The sequence below is a fragment of the Abramis brama genome (genome assembly GCF_963993115.1).
Source record: "Abramis brama genome assembly, chromosome: 20".
NCBI classification, from domain to species: domain Eukaryota; kingdom Metazoa; phylum Chordata; class Actinopteri; order Cypriniformes; family Leuciscidae; genus Abramis; species Abramis brama.
The window spans coordinates 31,527,252-31,546,810 of record NC_139982.1 but is presented as its reverse complement, the minus strand read 5'-3'; the positions used below and the strand labels follow the sequence as shown (position 1 = coordinate 31,546,810).

Sequence of the window (19,559 nt, the reverse complement as noted above, 5' to 3'; positions counted from 1 at the left end):
CTGGGAGATCTATATTAAGCGGGATGGTCGGGTCGGGAAGAAAATTATTCTAAGCAGACAGCGGGTGAACAAATAGTGTATATATAGCGGGAACGGGTGGGTGCGGGATATAACCCCAGCGGGAGCGGGACTTAAAAAACAGTCCCGCGCAGACCTCTAATTCAAAGTGCACGTTTTAGTGGCCGATACCCGATAATTCTTTATATCTGAAAGCCGATAACCGATTTATTGGCCGATAAATCGAAATCAAAATTTTATATATTTTTTGAGAGCCTGATTACGAAAACAAAAGTCCCACCATTAAAATCCATGACACAAGCACACGATTATGATGTTCTCATTATAATGTTATGTAGCCGATATGACAGACTTGCGCTGAACTTTATTTTCCTTCTTTTGAAGTGATTCCAATCATATTTCAAGCAATTCAAACCATCATGTTGAACAGTGCGCATCTGAAGTCTCTCAGCTGAAGGAAATAATCCATTATTTATCGGCTTTAATATATCGGCCAAAGTTTGTTATCGGGCCGATAACTATAACATTAAAATTAACATATATCCGCCGATACCGATATGGTGGCCGGTATATCATGCATCGCTAGAGATACCATTATCGTAATTGTAAACTACAAAAACGTGAATGTATTACATTTTAAGTCGGTTTCATTACAAAGTGACATCGCCATCTACTGGCCTGGCAGCAGAATACAGCGTTTTTAATCGTTTTCACGGATCAGTGTGAATGGGGATTGTTTTGACAGCGTTGTCGTCTGTACGTAAAGTAAAAACGTTTCTGTTTTTAGTACATTGTTGTCGTGTAAACAGTGTTGGGAAGGTTACTTTGGAAATGTAATGGGTTACAGTAGATTACAAGTTACCCTAATAAGTAGTGTAACTATTTTAATTACTTTATTAATGTAACTGATTACTTTTTGATTAATTTCCAGCACCTTTAGTCTTCGTGTCAGACACAACTATTGATTATTTTTTCTGAATGTTTTCAACATGTTAGAAAAAGTGATAAACTCTGAAATAACACAAATGCAACTATGGGAGTGATGTAGCAAGCAAAATATTTTGCTCACTTTATTTAAACTTTTATGTTTTGTAATATTTACATATGTAGGCACTGTTCATATTAGTCTATAAAACTAATTCTGTTCTGGTCCGATTTCAAAAAGAAAGATTTAAGTGTTTTAAATTGATGATTTTAATTTATTCAGTGGATCAATAAAAAAAACAAAAAACACATGAACATTCGGCTGTCATCTACATGCAATAAAATGCCAACATAAGTGACAACAGTTAAAACAAGTGACCGTAGATTCACCACGGTGTCTTATACTGTGAAAGCTGTAAAGCCATGTCATAAGAAACATACTGTCTGACAACATTTAGGATTGAGTAACTATGTTCAGAACCGCATTATACCACACTTACTTATTTCTGCAGTATACCATGATCACCTACATTTGACAAAATTTGCACAATGCACAGAATAGAGTATTACTGCAATGCAATACATTAACAACTCTTTTCTGACAGACTGTTAGTCTGATTTTAAATGTTAGTCTTTATTATTTCCAAGACAATACTGTTGAAATGGTTTATAATGCATATTATTTCACTAACTAGCAGTATAGTGTTTATAAGTAGTAAACTAGTATTGCGTTCTGAACACAGCCACTGTTATTCAAGACAGTGATCATCAAGTGTTTAAGGGTAGTTGAGATGTCAAAGAGGATTTATTTATTTATTTCTATAGAATTTTCTACTTGTTAGACATTAAAATGTTAATGGAGAAAATACATGGAATATTGAACTTTTTTTTTTTTTTTTTTTTTAATGTCTAAAATACTCATCACGCAACAGTAACATTTATAAAACAGCAAAAAACTTTTAGAATTTTAAGTAAATTTACAGTTAAAAAAGTAAAAAAATTAATTATTGCAAATAACAGCACATAAAATGTTACAGCACATAAAATGTTTTTCCCATCCATTTTATTATTTCAACTACCCTTAAGCACTTTTACCAATTTCAAATGATAGAAAAACCCCACAGAAATACAAATGGAATACTTTCAATTCCAGCTGCAAAAAAACTCGACCTATATAAAATTATACATCATGAAAAGATGTAAGTGACAACAAAAAGTGCAAGATATTAATAATTTTATGGTTAAATATTTGTATTGCATTATATTGCTGAACTTTTTCATATTTACATATTTCAAGTTCAAAATTCTTTACAATGTGCAAGTGCATCAGCTTGAATCTACGCTGCAGCAAAAAAGTCGGTTCCATGATCTGAGGTTTGTTTCACGACACACAAACATTTCATCAGTACCAAAAACTGGAGCCTTATTCATTAGTGTTTGTTTTTTCGTTGACTAGTTCTTTTCTATGGAAGCTCGTTTCCGCCACAGAATAAAACATTTTAAAAGATAATTGCGAATTTTTATCTCGCAATTCTGACTTTAGAATGTGCAATTGCGACTTTATATCACACAATTCTGACTTTAGAATGTGCAATTGCGACTTTATATCACACAATTCTGACTTTATAACACAATTGCGACTTTATCACACAATTCTGACTATATCACGCAATTCTGACTTTATAACACAATTGCGACTTTATATCAAGCAATTCTGACTTTATATCTCGCAATTCTGACTTTATATCAAGCAATTCTGACTTTATATCACGCAATTCTGACTTTATATCAAGCAATTCTGACTTTATATCAAGCAATTCTGACTTTATATCACAAAATTGCGACTTTATAACACGCAATTCTGACTTTATATCAAGCAATTCTGACTTTATAACAATTGCGACTTTATATCACACAATTCTGACTTTATAACACAATTCTGACTATATCACGCAATTCTGACTTTATAACACAATTGCGACTTTATATCAAGCAATTCTGACTTTATATCACGCAATTCTGATTTTATATCACGCAATTCTGACTTTATAACACGCAATTCTGACTTTATATCTCGCAATTCTGACTTTATATCAAGCAATTCTGACTTTATATCAAGCAATTCTGACTTTATATCAAGCAATTCTGACTTTATAACACGCAATTCTGACTTTATAACACGCAATTCTGATTTTATATCATGCAACTGTGAGAAAAAAAGTTTTTTTTATTTTTTATTCTGTGGCAGAAACAAGCTTCCATACTTTCCATCTCTTTCTCTTTTGACCTGGATTTCAAAGTCTCACTCTAAAGCTTCAGCCTCTTCTCTTTACATATTCTTGTCTTAATTGGCAGCACAAAGCGAGCTGATTGGTCAGACTGCAGGAGGGCGTGGCAGTGCTCGAGAGCAGCTGATTGGCTGACGCACACCGTGTCTGGAGAATCCCTGAGTGATTGGCTGAGGAGGTTGCCATGCAGTTACCGATCCTCTGCTGTCTTCTCATTGGTTGCCGTGCGGTTACCGATCCTCTGCTGTCTTCTCATTGGTCGCCTGCTCTTCTCTCTTTCTCTTTTGCCTGTGGAAGAATCCAAGCTGAGGATGAAAGAAAAACAGTGATTTGTTTTAGTGGAAGCGTCCCAGGAGATTTAACCTCTAACAAACCCTAAAATACATGTTTGTTATTATGTAAATATGTGACCCTGGACCACAAAACTAGTCACAAGTCGCACGCATATTTGCATATTTGTGGCAATAGCAAATAAACAAATAAACATTTTCTCAATGTTTAGATTTTTTTTGAACCCTCAGATTCCAGATATTCAAATAGTTGTATCTCGGCCAAATATTGTTCTGTCATAACAAACCACACATCAATGGAAAGCTTATTTATTCTTTCACATTGTGTATGAATTAAACAATTAAAAAATTGACCTTTGTGACTGGTTTTGTGGTCCAGGGTCACATATATGTAAATTAGGTTCTACTTAATCTAATGTAAAAGAGAATGGCAACATATGGATGGAATTTAAGATTGGCTCATTTCAGTGGGTAACTTTGAATAAACTCCATCCCAAACCTTCCAGAGCGCCAGTACCAGCAGGGCCAGAAGCTGTAGTCCTCCCAGAGTACTTCCAATAATCACCCAGATGGGAATTCTGTATTCGTCCTCCTTCCTAATCTCCAGGATTATCTTCAGAACCAGAATACGAAACGTTAGAGTCAAATTCTTAGAGGAATTGGATATACAAGATATGACAAGATTTGTGCACCGGGTTATCCGGTAAAAAGCCTGATAGCCATTTGCATTCTTATCCAGAAGGGGGCAGTATGACATTTGCGTGATTCTCCAGAAGAGTTTGTTCATTTTCCACCTGCTTACACTTTTATAAATGAAGGTTCTTTATTGGCATTGATGGTTCCATGAAGAACCTTTAACATTCCATTCCATTCCAGGTTCTTTATAGTGGAAAAAGAGGCTCTTTAGATCATTAACTTTTCACTGAAAGGGTCTTTGGGGGAGCTAAAAAATGGTTGTGAAAACCCAATATTAGAACCTTTTTTTTTTTTTTCAAGAGTGTATCAGAAAGGTATGGAAGCTTGTTTCCGCCACAGAATAAAAAATAATGATAATTGTGACTGTTAATCTCATAATTCTGACTTTTTTTTCTCAAAATTGCGAGTTTACATTGCGAGTGACTTTTTATCTCAGAATTGCGTGATATAAAGTCGCAATTGTGTGTTATAAAGTGCGAATTGTGAGATATAAAGTCAGAATTGCGTCATATAAAGTCAGAATCGCGTGATATAAAGTCAGAATTGCGTGATATAAAGTCAGAATTGCGATAAATAAATAAACTTCTCAGAATTACATGTTTATATCTCGCAATTCTCACTTTATAACACGCAATTGCGAGTTATAAAGTCAAAATTGCATGATATAAAGTCACATTTACGTTTTATAAACTCACAATTCTGAGGAAAAAAGTCAATCTTTGGACTTAAAAACTCGCAATAGTGAGTTTACATCTCACAGTTCTGACTTTATAACTCGCAATTCTGATAAAAAGTCGCAATTATCTTTTAAAATGTTTTATTCTGTGGCGGAAACAAGCTTCCATAGAAAGGCCTCATTTGTGTTGAACAAAACGCACAAACACTTCAAGGAAAAAACCCACAATACTTTCTGTAAACAACGGCTCTTTCTTTCTCATTACAACCCTACATATGCACAAGCAAACGTAATAAAGCGAGCTCAAATGCATAATTTCATTTCATATCCATGGGTTTTCCAGCGTACTCACATGTCTCATGGGCCTTTCCTCATGGAGGAACATCGGACTGGAGGGGCTCAACTCAACGGCTCCCGTCATTACCAGATCTAACCGTTTAAATCTCACCTGAGGAATGAGACAAAAGCAAAAAACAGCTCATTAAGAGTCAGGACCACTTCCAAATGTCTGCGCAACAACTTTCTGATTCAATACTGATTCAATTCCAATTCAAAACCAGTTTTGAACATTTTTTTTTACTTAATAGAAGTAAAAAAAAAAAACATGCTTACACTTTATTTTGATGGTCCACTTTAGACGAATTTCCATAATTCCCTGTGTGACACTTTACATTCAATGTTTTTTCATTGAAATAACTAGTCAAGTTCTGTAGATTAGGGTCTTATGTTATGCTGTTAAATGAATGTTTATTGCATTATTTTAGTGTCATGTGTGTTACACTAGTATTTACTTCAGCTTGTGGAAAAGCTAGTTATGCTGACTTTGATTGATCATGCTACTTTCTCTTTATCATCTGGATTTTTAAGGTGACTGTCAGTATTATATATTAATAATTTAATATACCATTTGGTATATTCATATTATTTCAGTTAAATAAATAATATGTTTAGGTTAAATCTGTAAAACTTAAACCTTATTTTTTTACGGTAAAGTTCAACCAAAAAACAGTCTCCCAGGTTGAAGCCATATGATCAGGTTTAGTTTGCTGGTAAACATCAGGATTTCCAGCAGGGTTAAACAGAAAATACTCACGGCTAATAAAGTGTGAAGATTGAGCCATCCTGTTGCGGTGATGCTAACGTCTCCTTGGGGAAGCAGGTTGATTCTACATTGCGCAAGTAATGCATCGCTGGTGGATGCGTTCTGTGAACAGAAATCTCCCAATATGAATGACATTAAACAGGCCATGTTGTTTTTAGTCTCTACTAGAACAGGTTTTCCTGCTCGAATGTTGATTATTTTCCTCATATTCTCCATTGTTGCGGCTCCTCTCTTCCCAGTCTGTCAGTAACGCTCTGTTTAGTTCCTGTCTCTATGAAGCCCCTCCTCCTGAAAAGCACACTGTGCTCTGATTGGTCGGCTGGAGCAGTGTGTTGTGATTAGGGTTGGGTATCGTTTGAATTTGAACGATTCCGATTCCGATTCCAATTCCTTGTTTCGATTCCGGTTCTTAACGATTCTCGATTCCGATTCTTTTAAGAGGTAGGGTCAAAAAAGTTTAGATCAATTTTAATTCTATGAATTTTTTACTTTTTATGAACTTTACTATGAATTTCTCACAGGGCTGTTTTCAACTACAGTACAATATAAATATCAAATCTATTTTAAACAATTTTTTTAGGATATTTTAAATGAGCTAGCTAACCAACGGTCTTTCTGAAGGAAATAGTCTGACCTAAATGGGCTATCAGGTAAAATAGGCTAAATAAGGTTGTTTACACTCATGTGTAAATGTGTTTTCATCATTTATTTATTTATTTATTTTACGTTCGCCGGCATCGCGCGCAGTTTTCAAACGAACGAGCAGAGGACGAGAGAATATGGTTGTAACTTGCAAGATACCGAAGAATAAGAAAACATCGTATAAGTACGTTTTTAAAGTTTAACGTCAGGGTTGTTTGCTCTGAATACATTTTATGAGGCACTGTGAGTTAATAGGGGAACGTGAGTAAAATGAATCCGATCGCTCAAACCACTTCAGGAGGTGGCCTGGGCCGCATTCCAGACGAAACTGGACAAGTGTAAATGCATCTGGTTGTTGAAACCACATATGTAAATTGTCCTCCTCCCAAAAATGCAAAAAAATAAATAAATAAACGTGTGAGAGCGTGTTATAGGCTATGTAATGTAATAGCCAGATACGACGATACTGGAACACGCGCGTCACCGCAGATGAGAAGCTGAGCATCTGTTCATTAAGCCAACGTGCAAACTATCGCAAAGTAAAGTGAAAGTAAGTCGCAGACGCTTAACACATAATCATCATCATTAAAAGTAAAGAAAGAAATGATCTTACCAGGGCTGTTGTCACTCTCTCTTATTGCGGTCTTTGATTTTGAAATTAGCTGATGATCAATAAAATGCAGCTCATATCTGTTGCTTTCAGTGACGTGCACAATCTGCATATAGCGCGGGAATTGAAGATCGGATTTAAATCCGTTTCGCAAAAACACATTTATGTGACCAGGTGTAAATGGAATCGTTTTGATTAATCAGATAGCTATCCAATCTGAGAAAACGCATGAAGTGACCAGGTGTAAACAGCCCCTAACAGCGGTGTCTTCTTCCGGTCGGCAGACTGGGAATCGAAACTAGGAATCGAAATTTAAACTTTTGAACGATTCCGGGAAAATCGCAAAGCTAGTCCCGGTTCCAATCGATACTCGATACTCGATACCCAAGCCTAGTTGTGATTGGTCGAGTGCTTCGAGTGTGTTTGGGAAAGGTCCCACCCCTTACCATAACCGCCAATTTAACACACTACTAACTAACTCAACCAGGCCCCGCCCCTTTATTCTGCGTATTAATTATTATAATGAGGAATATTGAGACGTGTTCGTTCCCGGAAGAAACTCAGAAACACTGACACTGATGTAGAGAAGAACTTTTTCATGCTCAAACAGCAACATTACACACTAAAGACAGATGATCATGGGGAAAAAAAGCATAATGAGTCCCTTTTAAAACAGCTTTGATCACATCACACTTGGAAATTGAATGTGCCAGAGAGGAAACTGCTAAAGGAGTGAATCATTTCCAATTTGGAGCGCATATAGACTGTGAACGAATGGTCTTGTTATCTCTAGCCAGCTGAATATGATGAAGCAGGTCGGGTGGTTTGTTTTCATCAAGCTTTATCACTTCTGCATTCTGTTGCTTTGTTTCCCGGCAGATGGATGCAGTTAGTCTATCGCAAAACTTTTGCAGAAGTTTGGACAATGTGTAAAAAGAGCAAAGTTCACCATGTGCGGGTTGAGAGAGAGGTCTTCCTGCGAGGACGAGCCGGCGGTGATGACACGTGGAACATTGCAGTGCGATCCAGCCATCTGAGACGAGCAAACAGAGTCTCAAACACACGCCACAAGCCTTTCACGATAATAAAACAGATGAGGATTTACACAGGAACACCTCTTACTAAAACAGAACTACTGATTGAACTCATGCTATTCCAACTCAAATAAACTGGATAAACAGATCACTTGCATTATGAAAATAAGAAGCTCTGGAAGCAGTTAAAGGATTTGTTGACTAAAATAATGACAATTTTCAGTTTCAGATTAACATGCACTGCGAATAATGATTTTCTTACTCAGTATTTTTGTCTTGTTTTTCAGTAAATATCGAAATATTCTTAATCAAGATACATTTACTTGAGAAGCTAAATGACTTAAGTTATAAGTATTGTTTTCTGAAAACATTGTCAAAATTAAGTGACTTTATGCTTAAAACACAAACAAATATCTGCCAAAAACAGTTTTTCCTTTGAATTATATTTATTTATTTTTCCTGTTTTATATAGGCACTTGTTTTCACCACAGAATAAAAAAAATAAAAAAGGTAATTGCCTTATTTTATCTCACAATTCTGACTTTTTTCCTCGCAATTATAAGTTCATACCTTACAATTCTGAGAAAAAAGTCTGAATTGTGAGTTAAGTAAAAGATAAAGTCAGAATGGCGAGATATAAATTAGGAATTGAAGAAAATAAAGTCAGAATTTCAAGATATAAACTCGTAGATGCAAAAAAAATAAAGTCAGAGTTGTGAGATTTAAACTCGTAGATGCGAAAAAATTAAGTCAGAGTTGCGAGATATAAACTCGTAATTGCGAAAAATAAAGTCAGAGTTGTGAGATATAAACTCGTAATTGCGAAAAATAAAGTCAGTTGCGGTAGATAAACTCGTAATTGCGAAAATAAAGTCAGAGTTGCGAGAGATAAACTAGTAATTGCGAAAAATAAAGTCAGAGTTGCGAGATATAAACTTGTAATTGCGAAAAATAAAGTTAGAGTTGCGAGATATAAACTTGTAATTGCGAAAAATAAAGTAAAGAGTTGCGAGAGATAAACTTGTAATTGCAAAAAAATAAAGTTAGAGTTGCGAGATATAAACTTGTAATTGCGAAAAATAAAAGTCAGAGTGGCTAGATATAAACTCGTCATTGCGAAAAATAAAGTCAGAGTTGCGAAATAAACTTGAAATTGCTAAAAATAAAATTCAGAGTTGCGAGATATAAACTCGTCATTGCGAAAAATAAAGTCAGAGTTGCGAGATATAAACTCATAATTGCGAAAAATAAAGTCAGATTTGTAAGAGATAAACTTGTAATTGCAAAAATAAAGTCAGAGTTGCGAGATATAAACTCGTAATTGCGAAAAATAAAAGTCAGAGTGGCTAGATATAAACTCGTCATTGCGAAAAATAAAGTCAGAGTTGCGAGATATAAACTTGAAATTGCGAAAAATAAACTTCAGAGTTGCGAGATATAAACTCGTCATTGCGAAAAATAAAGTCAGAGTTGCGAGATATAAACTCATAATTGCGAAAAATAAAGTCAGATTTGTAAGAGATAAACTTGTAATTGCAAAAATAAAGTCAGAGTTGCGAGATATAAACTCGTAATTGCGAAAAATAAAGTTAGAGTTGCGAGATATAAACTTGTAATTGCGGAAAAAAAAGTCAGATATGCACTTGTAATTGTGAAAATAAAGTCACAGTTGCGAGATATAAATTCGTAATTGCGAAAAATAAAGTCACAGTTGCGAGATTTGTAGTTTGAGATTGAAATTCAGTGATGGTAAAAATATGTTAATATAAATAAGTGAACAAGAAAATGCACCTGATCGATATCCGAGTCTGAGAGGTGCACGAGAGTGTTTGCTTTTCTAGTCACACTGAAGACCTTTAACGTGAAGAGAAGCTCAGATATAGGGAAGTGGCCAAGATTCTGGATCTGCAAAACAAATAGGTTCTGTTTTAGCAGAGACATCTTAGACATCCACTGGAAATATTTATTTTGTTCAAAAGCACAGATAGGCAGTTCTCTGATTCATTATGAAGAATGGTTTGGATATGGCGAGCCCACCTGATAAGAGAGGTTGAAGGGCGGTCCGGTCCCAACGCTTTGGGAAAGCTCAGGTTTGATCTCAAAACGGGACGCACTGGAATCTCTGAAAGAAAGAGACTGTCCTGACTCACAGTATGAATGATTCAATATAAAAAAACATGGTAACACCTTACAATAAGGTCTTATTAGTTAATGCATTAGCAAACATTATAACTAACAATGAGCAATACATTTGTTACAGTATTTATTTTTATCTTTTTTAACATTAGTTAATAAAAACACTACTGTTTATTCTTAGTTCATGTTATCTCAAGACCATGTGTTGATTTTAATAATATACTAGTAAATGTTAAAATTTACATTAACCGAGATGCTTTAGAAGTTTGTTGATGTTGACTAATGTTAACAAATAAAACCGTATTTTAAAGTGTTACCGTAATATTTCTGGGTGAATCTAACAAAACCTGTCAAGAACATGTCTGGGTCATATTTCACCACAAAATCAAAATTAAATTCTAAAAACATTTTGCATGAAAAAATGATTTATTTTGGACCTTTAAGATTTTTTTATTCAAAGTTTTAATAGATTGAAGGCCCTAACCACAGTTTAAATCAGTTATTTTTTTCACATTGCTATAATGATATTTCATTAAAAAAAAATATATAAATAAAAAGATTCTTCGATTACTTACACAACTTACTTTTTCTTATGCTAAATATAGTTACTTGATTTTTAAAGATTTCTTTGTGAGATTCACTTCTACTATGTTACCTTGTGAAGAGAATATCAGCCTCATATTTCAGACTGTGATAAATGTCATTAATGTTGTCCTCTGGAAACATCTCTTCACCTTCACTGGAATGAAACAAACAGAGAACTCTTAGATTCAACTCAACAAAACGATGAAAAAAGTAGTCATGAGTAACCTGGTTGTGGCTGAGTGTTTGATTGCTAACAGGAATTTAATCTATATTCATGTTGCACATCAATAAAAAATATCCTCATTGGTTCAAAGGTCATGACCTCACCTGGAGACCCTCAGGCTGATCTGGACGTAGTTCAAGAAGACAGATCTGCTGAACTCAAACTCCAGGCGAAAATATAACTGGATAAATGAAATAAAACGTAAACAAATGACAACAAAGAAGCTAAACCGAACACAAAACACAACAAAAGGACATACTGTTCTTCTATTCTAGTCATTTATGGTTTCTGCATTACTCATCGTCGTCTAATTGGCCGTACCGGAGTTGATTAATGGAATTGCTTTGTACCGGATTTGAACAGAAGGTGCATTGAATTTCCATCCGGCCCCAGAGACACGAGGGGAATTCGAGTAATCAGACGAAGAGTCTGGGTCGACGCCAGCCCAAAATAAAACTAAACAACCACAGAACATACCTGAGGAACAATCCCACTGAGAGAAAGAGACGCAAGGCGTACGAGAATCAGACCTTCGGCAAGTGGAAAATGAGCAGAGAAATGATGATATATCTGCCCCATTCTGACAGGCATGAACAAACATCTGCATATGAAGAGAATCACGGGTTTTTACGTGACGAGTTTTCCGTTCTGCGGCTTCTGTCGATGTCAGGAGGATTACAGACATGTTTTCAACAACCCCAGGCTTCTGTTTTGCTGCAGATTGACTCCAATGTTCTCTCAAATCGGAACATGTGATATTTGTTTTTCCAAGCAATCGAGCGGCAGGATTATTCTGACCACATCTTTATTTACAAAAAATTAACCAATGCATGTTTTTGGAAATGCTACAATACCATGGAGTGTGGAAATGTATCACATTTTCTATAAAGCACCATGTTAATATCATGCCATTTGCAAAAGGAAATGGTTAACTGAAGGTAATGCCATCACTAAACCATGTGATCACTGACTGATCAATATTCAGACAGGTTTGAGGCGTCTCACCTGAGCGTGTGACCTCATAAACGGCGCGCTGACGTTGCATGTCCGGTAGAGGCTCGTATCATCAGAGTTCAGGCACTCGATTGCAATGTCTGAAGGTGCCTAAAAAACAAACTAATTTTTATTTTCAAACCAATACACTTCTGCTGAGAAAAGCCCTCAAATAAAGATCGTGACTATATGTGTTCATGTGTTCAAGATGACACATGAACACATATAGTCAATTTGTTGACTTTAGAAGTGGGTTACACTTTATTTGATGGTCCACTTTAGACATTTTCTTAAGTTGTAGAAATGTAAAATGTATATTCAAAATGTCCATGACTTAAGATTTTATTAATTTCCATTATTTTCCAGGTCTAGAAATAACACTTTTTAAAAGCCCTTATATATTCAGGTTGTCCACAATCATGGGAACCCTGGTTCTTAAATAAAAATGGTAGTTTTTAGGGAAAAGAATTAAAGGTGCAGTAAGCGATTTCTGAGAAACGCTGTTGAAAGTAGATTGGACCGAGCAGCACAAAACTTGTAGCCAATCAGCAGTAGGAGGCGTGTTCACTCATAATGGGGGAGGAGAGAGTGAGCCAATCAGCAGTAGGGGGCGTGTCCACTCATGATGGGGGAGGAGAGAGTGAGCCAATCAGCAGTAGGAGGCGTGTTCACTCATAATGGGGGAGGAGAGAGTGAGCCAATCAGCAGTAGGGGGCGTGTCCACTCATGATGGGGGAGGAGAGAGTGAGCCAATCAGCAGTAGGGGGCGTGTCCACTCATAATAGGGGAGGAGAGAGTGAGCCAATCAGCAGTAAGGGGCGTGTCCACTCATGATGGGAGAGGAGAGAGTGAGCCAATCAGCAGTAGGGGGCGTGTCCACTCATGATGGGGGAGGAGAGAGTGAGCCAATCAGCAGTAGGGGGCGTGTCCACTCATGATGGGGGAGGAGAGAGTGAGCCAATCAGCAGTAGGGGGCGTGTCCACTCATGATGGGGGAGGAGAGAGTGAGCCAATCAGCAGTAGGGGGCGTGTCCACTCATGATGGGGGAGGAGAGAGTAGGCCAATCAGCAGTATATCACTGGAAGAAGAAGGAAAACGGACGCGGAGGTTGCGTTGCTTCTGCTCCAAATGTGAGTAACATTAGTTTTGCTTAGTTTCACAGAACCAAGATATGCTGTTGTTGTAATGTTAGTGATAGTAACTGGACAGTTTTGAGTTTTGTTTGTCTGGAGCTGCTGGCGACCAACAACAAACTCTTTCTTGTATGTATTCGTGCACATTTTTAGTTCTTCCTTGTCATTCGTTTGTCATCTTCTCTTTATTTTTCTCAGAGCATTATTTTGCTTTGCTTCAGCGATGATAAAGACACATCCACGCGTGCATTGCATGTTCGTGCATTTTTTGGGGGCGGAGCAATGAAGGGAGGGGTGTGTTTGTTTGGGTTGATTTCAAATATCAACAGTGTTTCTCAGAAATCGCTTACTGCACTTTTAAAATAGGAAATATTATTTCAGCTGTTTTAGCTTATTTTAAAACTAGTTTCGGCTTATTTCAATAAGCCCTGATTGAGAACCACCGCGTTCACTGAAACACTCCTAAAGCATGAATGAGCAACCTTTGAATGGGCAATAACATTTCCTCTAGGGCAATTGTGTTGTTTCCATTGGGATTATGATACTGCCAGCTAACAGGGAATGTTCCCAACTAAATCATAACGTTCTTATTTATTAACAAACGTTCTTCCAGTAATATTAAAAGAACATTCGTTCAAAGTTATCTGGTCTTTAATAATTTCAGTTGGATGTTCGTCCTACAATTTTAAATGTTGCTACTTGTTTTGGAATGTTCAGAAGTTACATTTAAAAGTAACAATCCCATAATGTTTGCAAAATGGAATGTTCCCTTAACGTTCACACAAACAAGAAAAAAACATTTAAAAAACATTGCTTAACGGCACCATTTTTAGACCACATTTTTTTTAGATAGGTATGAAGTCATTTAGGAATTTCCTGGGTTTTGGAACAGATCCACACACACATACTCATGGTTTCCCTTTCCCTTTTTATCAGCAACTCCTTCCATCTCATGTTTAAAGTCCTTCTTTAACGCTCTAAACCCTCATAAATACAGGTGAAGCCCGGGCTGAGACTCGGATCAAGGCAAGGCAAGTTTATTTATATAGCACATTTCACACACTACGGTAATTCAAAGTGCTTTACACAGAAAGGAATTAAAATAATCACAAAATAAAAGTAAGTAAAGTTAAAACAGTTATAAAAGGTATTAAAATTGATATAAAAATGATACCGTTATAAAATGAATTAAAAGAGTAAATACATAGATAAACTTCTCATCTGGCACAACACTGGTGTATCATATTTTTCACAGCTCCCAGTTTTACTCTGAGATTTTCCCATGGTGATCACACTGTGTCTGTGGTGTTCTTTCGGTGCGCCTAAGAAATCTATCGGACGTCTCCAATAGACTAGATTTTTTCCTAAAATCGGACAGGAGCTCTAGGACTGACTCACGGGGTAACCTTGGGTTCACTGCACCTCAGAAGCTCTAAAACTAGAAAAATTCGTAATTAGTAACTAATAAAAACTCATAATCATACACGTTCGTTGGCCTGAGCGACTGTGTAACGGTCACCAGCTGGAGTGCCCTTGAGAGCCACCAGAGGGCACTCCACACCAGACTATTGTCATTCCCTCACAAACTACATTCATCCATTATCACATTCACCTGTGTCTCATTATCTTGTTTAGCTCACCCCATATAAGCCTGGTTTTCTCATTCATTCTCTGCGAAGTCTTGTTTAGTGTTACACTGCAATTCTGAGCATTCTTCCTGGTTTCATGTCTCTTGGTATTTGGATTTCTTGCCTGTTCCGTGGATTACTCTTTTGCCCGTGTTCCCTGCCTTGTTGTGTTTGTTTGTATGGACTGCCTGCCTGGGTTTGACCCTGCCTGTACTTTGGATTACGTTTTTGGATTACCCTGTTCAATAAATACTGCATTTGGATCTCAGCCTCCTTGTCTCAGAGCAGTTCGTAACAGACTGAGTCGTCTGGCTTCTCTCAAGGTTTTTTTCTCCATTCTGTCAGTGATGGAGTTTTGGTTCCTCGCCACTGTCACATTTTTCGCCTTTCTACGCAATCTGTATTGTAAAAAGCGCTATATAAATAAAGGCGACTTGACTTGACTCTAGGAATGGGATCAGACGAACCTTCACCACCAGACTGGAGAACTGGAGGTTTGGAGAATGCGTGAGGTGCAGGATCGTGCCGTACGCGTTCTCTCCTCGGTTCTCCAAACGCGCCTCAACCAGGACTTTCCTCCGGCTGGCCTCCACCATACGCTCATTACTCGCTCTCGCTCTCTGATGAACACACACCGGCCACAAGGAGCGCTCGCTGCGCACGCAGAACTGCCTGAAACACACAGAGACACAGGGCCCTATTTTAACGATCTAAGCGCATGGTCTAAAGCGCACGATGCAAGTGCACTTAAGCCGGGGACACACTTAAAAGGGTCATCGGATGCTCAGTTTCCACAAGTTGGTGTGATTCTTTAGGGTCTTCATGTAAAGTTTGTAACATACTTTGGTTGTGTAAAACAACACCCTTTTACCTCCTCAAAAACAGCTCTGTTCACAGCGACCCATTTCGGTGCATGTCTCTTTAAATGATAATGAGCAACTGCCCCCCCCCCACCTCTCTTCCATCGGGGGTGTCGACACAAGACACGTAAAGTGATGCCTTGGCGGACAGTATACAAATGGCTGAGGGCGTAAATATGCTAATATGGGAGATATGCTAATACGGGAAATATGCTAATATGGGATAGTCCGTCAGCGGTCGTGGGCGGAGCATGAGCAATATGACATCATATTGCTCAGAAAGTCCAAACGGCTTGATTATTGAGAGTGTTTAAGCTTTTTGAGGATTAAAAAAAAAGTGTGAATGGATTTTTCTCATTGTATGGTGGTTGTGTCCACACACTGCAAAGACACATTTATATGCAAACACCATGTAAAAGTGAATTTTGCATCCGATGACCCCTTTAACAACTGTAAGGCCGATTATGAACGTAATTTGAGACTTACGACTGATCATGCCCAAACGCGCCGAGTCATGTTCAGTCGGTGTTCACAGTTTCAGTGTTTAAATCTGCTGCAGTCGTTGGAAACAGTCTGTAAGTGTGTTCAGTTCAGTCTTAGAATGTTTCAGCTAGTCGTTAAGTGTGTCCCCAGCATTAGTGCGTTCGAATCCACTTTTACTAGTTAATAGTTTACTAGTACTACTTTTACGATGGGACAAATGGTCGGCGCTCCTGGCGCATGGTCTAAAAGTGTCGTCCCTATTCTCTTAATGAGGAATGGGTGTGTTTTGGGCATAACATGCAATAAACCAATCAGAGTCTGATCTCCCATTCCCGTTAAAAGCCAGTTGCGCTCGCGCCGTGACGGATTCACTATTTACATGGAGGAATTTGCAAGCGGAAAGACTGAACGCTTCTCTAGCGAGGAAATGGATCTGATCGTGCTTGAGGCTAAAGCTGTGTGTGTGTGTGCATGTGTGTGTGTGTGTGTGTGTGTGTGAGGTTAAAGCGAGACCATCTACGGGACAAGCCGGATTCCACCATATCTTTATGTACACAATAATAATAATCTTTTACAATGTAATCCTTTTATTTTTAATATTTTGGCATGTTTGTGTGCTGTCCCTGTGTGTGTAATAAGTAGAGGTGTGTTTCAATGTGTGAGGAAAGCAAAAGTGTGTGTGAGGACAAACCTGCGATCTAATAAGTCAGAGCTGCTCTGCAAGACGAGGTTGGGAACACACTGATCGTCATTATCACAACCGTTCCAGAACGGAAGCTAAAGAGAGAGAGAGATTTTAGAAGAATGCATGACAAAGAAGTTATGATAAAGCTTTACAATAAGGTTCATTAGTTAACATTAGTTAATGTATTAACTAACATGAACTAACAATGAACAATACATTTGTTACAGTATTTATTAATTTTGTTAATGTTAGTTAATGAAAATAAAGCTGTTCAGTGTTTGTGCATGTTAGTTCACAGTGCATTAACTAATGTTAACAAATACAACCTTTGATTTTAATAATGTATTAGTAAATGCTGAAATTAATATTAACTAAGATTAATAAATTCGGTAACACTTTATTTTACAGTGTCCTTGTTACATATGTTACATGCACTTACCATAGTAATAACAGTAAATTATGCATAATTACATGCAACTAACCCTCAACCAAATCTTAATCCTACCCTAACCCTATAGTAAGTACATGTAGTTAATTATTATTACTCAGTACTTAAATATGTAGTTACACTGTAACAATGACACCTTAAAATAAAGTGCAACCATAAATTCTATAGAAGTATTGTTCATTCTTAGTTCATGTTAACTAAGGTAGTTAACTAATGTTAACTAATGAACCTTATTGTAAAGTGTTACCGAAGTATCAATCTGGCATTGTGTTTATCGTGCAATTTATACGCGAAAATGAGTTTTTACGTGCATATGATTCACACTTTATTGCGTGTAATACACACGCACCCCACACCACTACTAAACCTACCCATGCGTATCATATGCACGTAAAAACTCATTTTCGCGTATAAATAACACAATGCATGCTATAGAGACGCATTTAGTGTGAGCGGTCTGTCTCACCTCTGCTTGCAGACTGGTCGGCCATCCGTCGTCCAGAACCGGCCCTTCTTCTGTGTTCTGCAGGCCAGCGCTGACAGTGAAGATCACGGGTCGAGAGTAGTCTGTCACTTCCTGTGTAAACAACCGGATTCGGTTTCAAAACACACTGCACTCAACAAATATTTAGCCCTTAAATGAAGATGAATTGCATATAAAATGTCCATCCATTTGGATTACACAGTTTTTGCATTAAACAAGCCAATAAACTTAATGTGGTGCATATTTGTCAGTCATTGAAGCATGAAACATGTCATATTTCTGTGATAGTACTAATACACTGAATGCGTTTTAAATACACAATAAACAGCTTTATATATTTATCATCAATAAATCCCATTTGTTTAAATTTCATACATTTTCACTAACTGTATTTTCTTCTTGTTTAACCATGAAATGTAATTTTCATAAGGAACAGATTCTAATTCTGATTCTGATTCTAAGCGATTTGAACAAATGCATTTTGAAAATGTGATTTAAATAAAATCAGATGCAAATAAAATTAAATAGATCAAATAAATGAATAATATGGTTTGCCAGAAACATTTGTTTTTTATGTTAAAACTGTAATTTTATATGCAAATCAAATATATAGATCTTAAATGTAAGCCTAGATATTGTTTGAGGGTGCAGAAGCTAAACTGTAGCTGTTTAACTGGCAGATTTTCTAAATACACCTGTGTTTGGGGGTCGGTATTATTTTTTAATGCCACTGAAAGAGTCTCTTCTGCATTTATTTGAATAAAAATATCGTAAAAATTATTATTACAATTTAAAATAGCTGTTTTCTATGTGAATAAGCATCATTACTCCAGTCTTCAGTGTCACATGATTCTTCAATCACTCTAATATGATGATTTGATGATCAAGAAACAATATGATTATTATCAATGTTGAAAACAGTTGTGCTGCTTTTTTTTTGTGTGATATGTTTTCTTTTGGAATTTTTTGATGAGTAGAACGTTGACGAGAACAGCATTTGTTTGAAACAGAAATCTTTTGTAATATTATAAATGTCTTTACTGTAACTTTTTCTCAATTTAATGGATCCTTACTGAATAAACCTATTAATTTGTCTTTTAAATAAAAGTGTAGTTATAGTGTCATGTCTCTCGTCTCACTCCACGCTTTCTTTTTCTCACATACAAATTTAATCATTTAAGCTTAAATGGATGAAGATGATGAGGTACAGAAAGTGTCTCACATGAACGTGGAAATACACTTGCTGGCAGTATTTTGAGTCCGGTCTCAGGGTGACGTCTCTGGGCTGAGGGTCTTCTGTGCTGTCTAACACGACTCTGGAGAAATATCCATTCTCCTCGAAACCAAAGCTGTACCTCAGTGCTGAGCAGAAAGACAACATCTCAGTGTCGACAACAACAACAACATCTCAGTTTCTACACTGCAAGAAATGATGCTCTTCCTCAGTATTCTTGTCTTGTTTTCCAGTACAAATATCTAAAAATAAACAAGTAAACATTGGTCATTTATACATATACTACCAACATTGTAACAATGCAACGCAAGTAATGTTAACTATTTTGTAAAGTGTTACCATATTTTTTAAGTGTGAAAATATGGCCATTAAATCACGTTTGATGA

The 19,559-nt window shown here is 36.8% G+C and overlaps 1 protein-coding gene across 1 annotated transcript in view; it reads right to left on the bottom strand.

The window, feature by feature from the left end:
* Nucleotides 1–1,846: 1,846 nt before the first annotated feature.
* itga11b (integrin, alpha 11b) overlaps nucleotides 1,847–19,559 on the bottom strand; it is a 48,720-nt gene continuing 31,007 nt past the window's right edge. The window contains exons 17-30 of the mRNA XM_084094200.1: nucleotides 19,162–19,301; nucleotides 17,922–18,032; nucleotides 17,014–17,099; nucleotides 15,447–15,651; nucleotides 12,230–12,328; nucleotides 11,329–11,405; nucleotides 11,072–11,155; nucleotides 10,318–10,402; nucleotides 10,072–10,185; nucleotides 8,196–8,279; nucleotides 5,986–6,096; nucleotides 5,245–5,340; nucleotides 4,020–4,133; nucleotides 1,847–3,535 (exon numbers count right to left, since the gene is read on the bottom strand). Of these exons, the coding sequence (XP_083950326.1) occupies nucleotides 3,461–3,535; nucleotides 4,020–4,133; nucleotides 5,245–5,340; nucleotides 5,986–6,096; nucleotides 8,196–8,279; nucleotides 10,072–10,185; nucleotides 10,318–10,402; nucleotides 11,072–11,155; nucleotides 11,329–11,405; nucleotides 12,230–12,328; nucleotides 15,447–15,651; nucleotides 17,014–17,099; nucleotides 17,922–18,032; nucleotides 19,162–19,301 (1,481 nt within the window). The 3' untranslated portion in view covers nucleotides 1,847–3,460. The remainder of the gene's footprint in view (nucleotides 3,536–4,019; nucleotides 4,134–5,244; nucleotides 5,341–5,985; nucleotides 6,097–8,195; nucleotides 8,280–10,071; nucleotides 10,186–10,317; nucleotides 10,403–11,071; nucleotides 11,156–11,328; nucleotides 11,406–12,229; nucleotides 12,329–15,446; nucleotides 15,652–17,013; nucleotides 17,100–17,921; nucleotides 18,033–19,161; nucleotides 19,302–19,559) is intronic.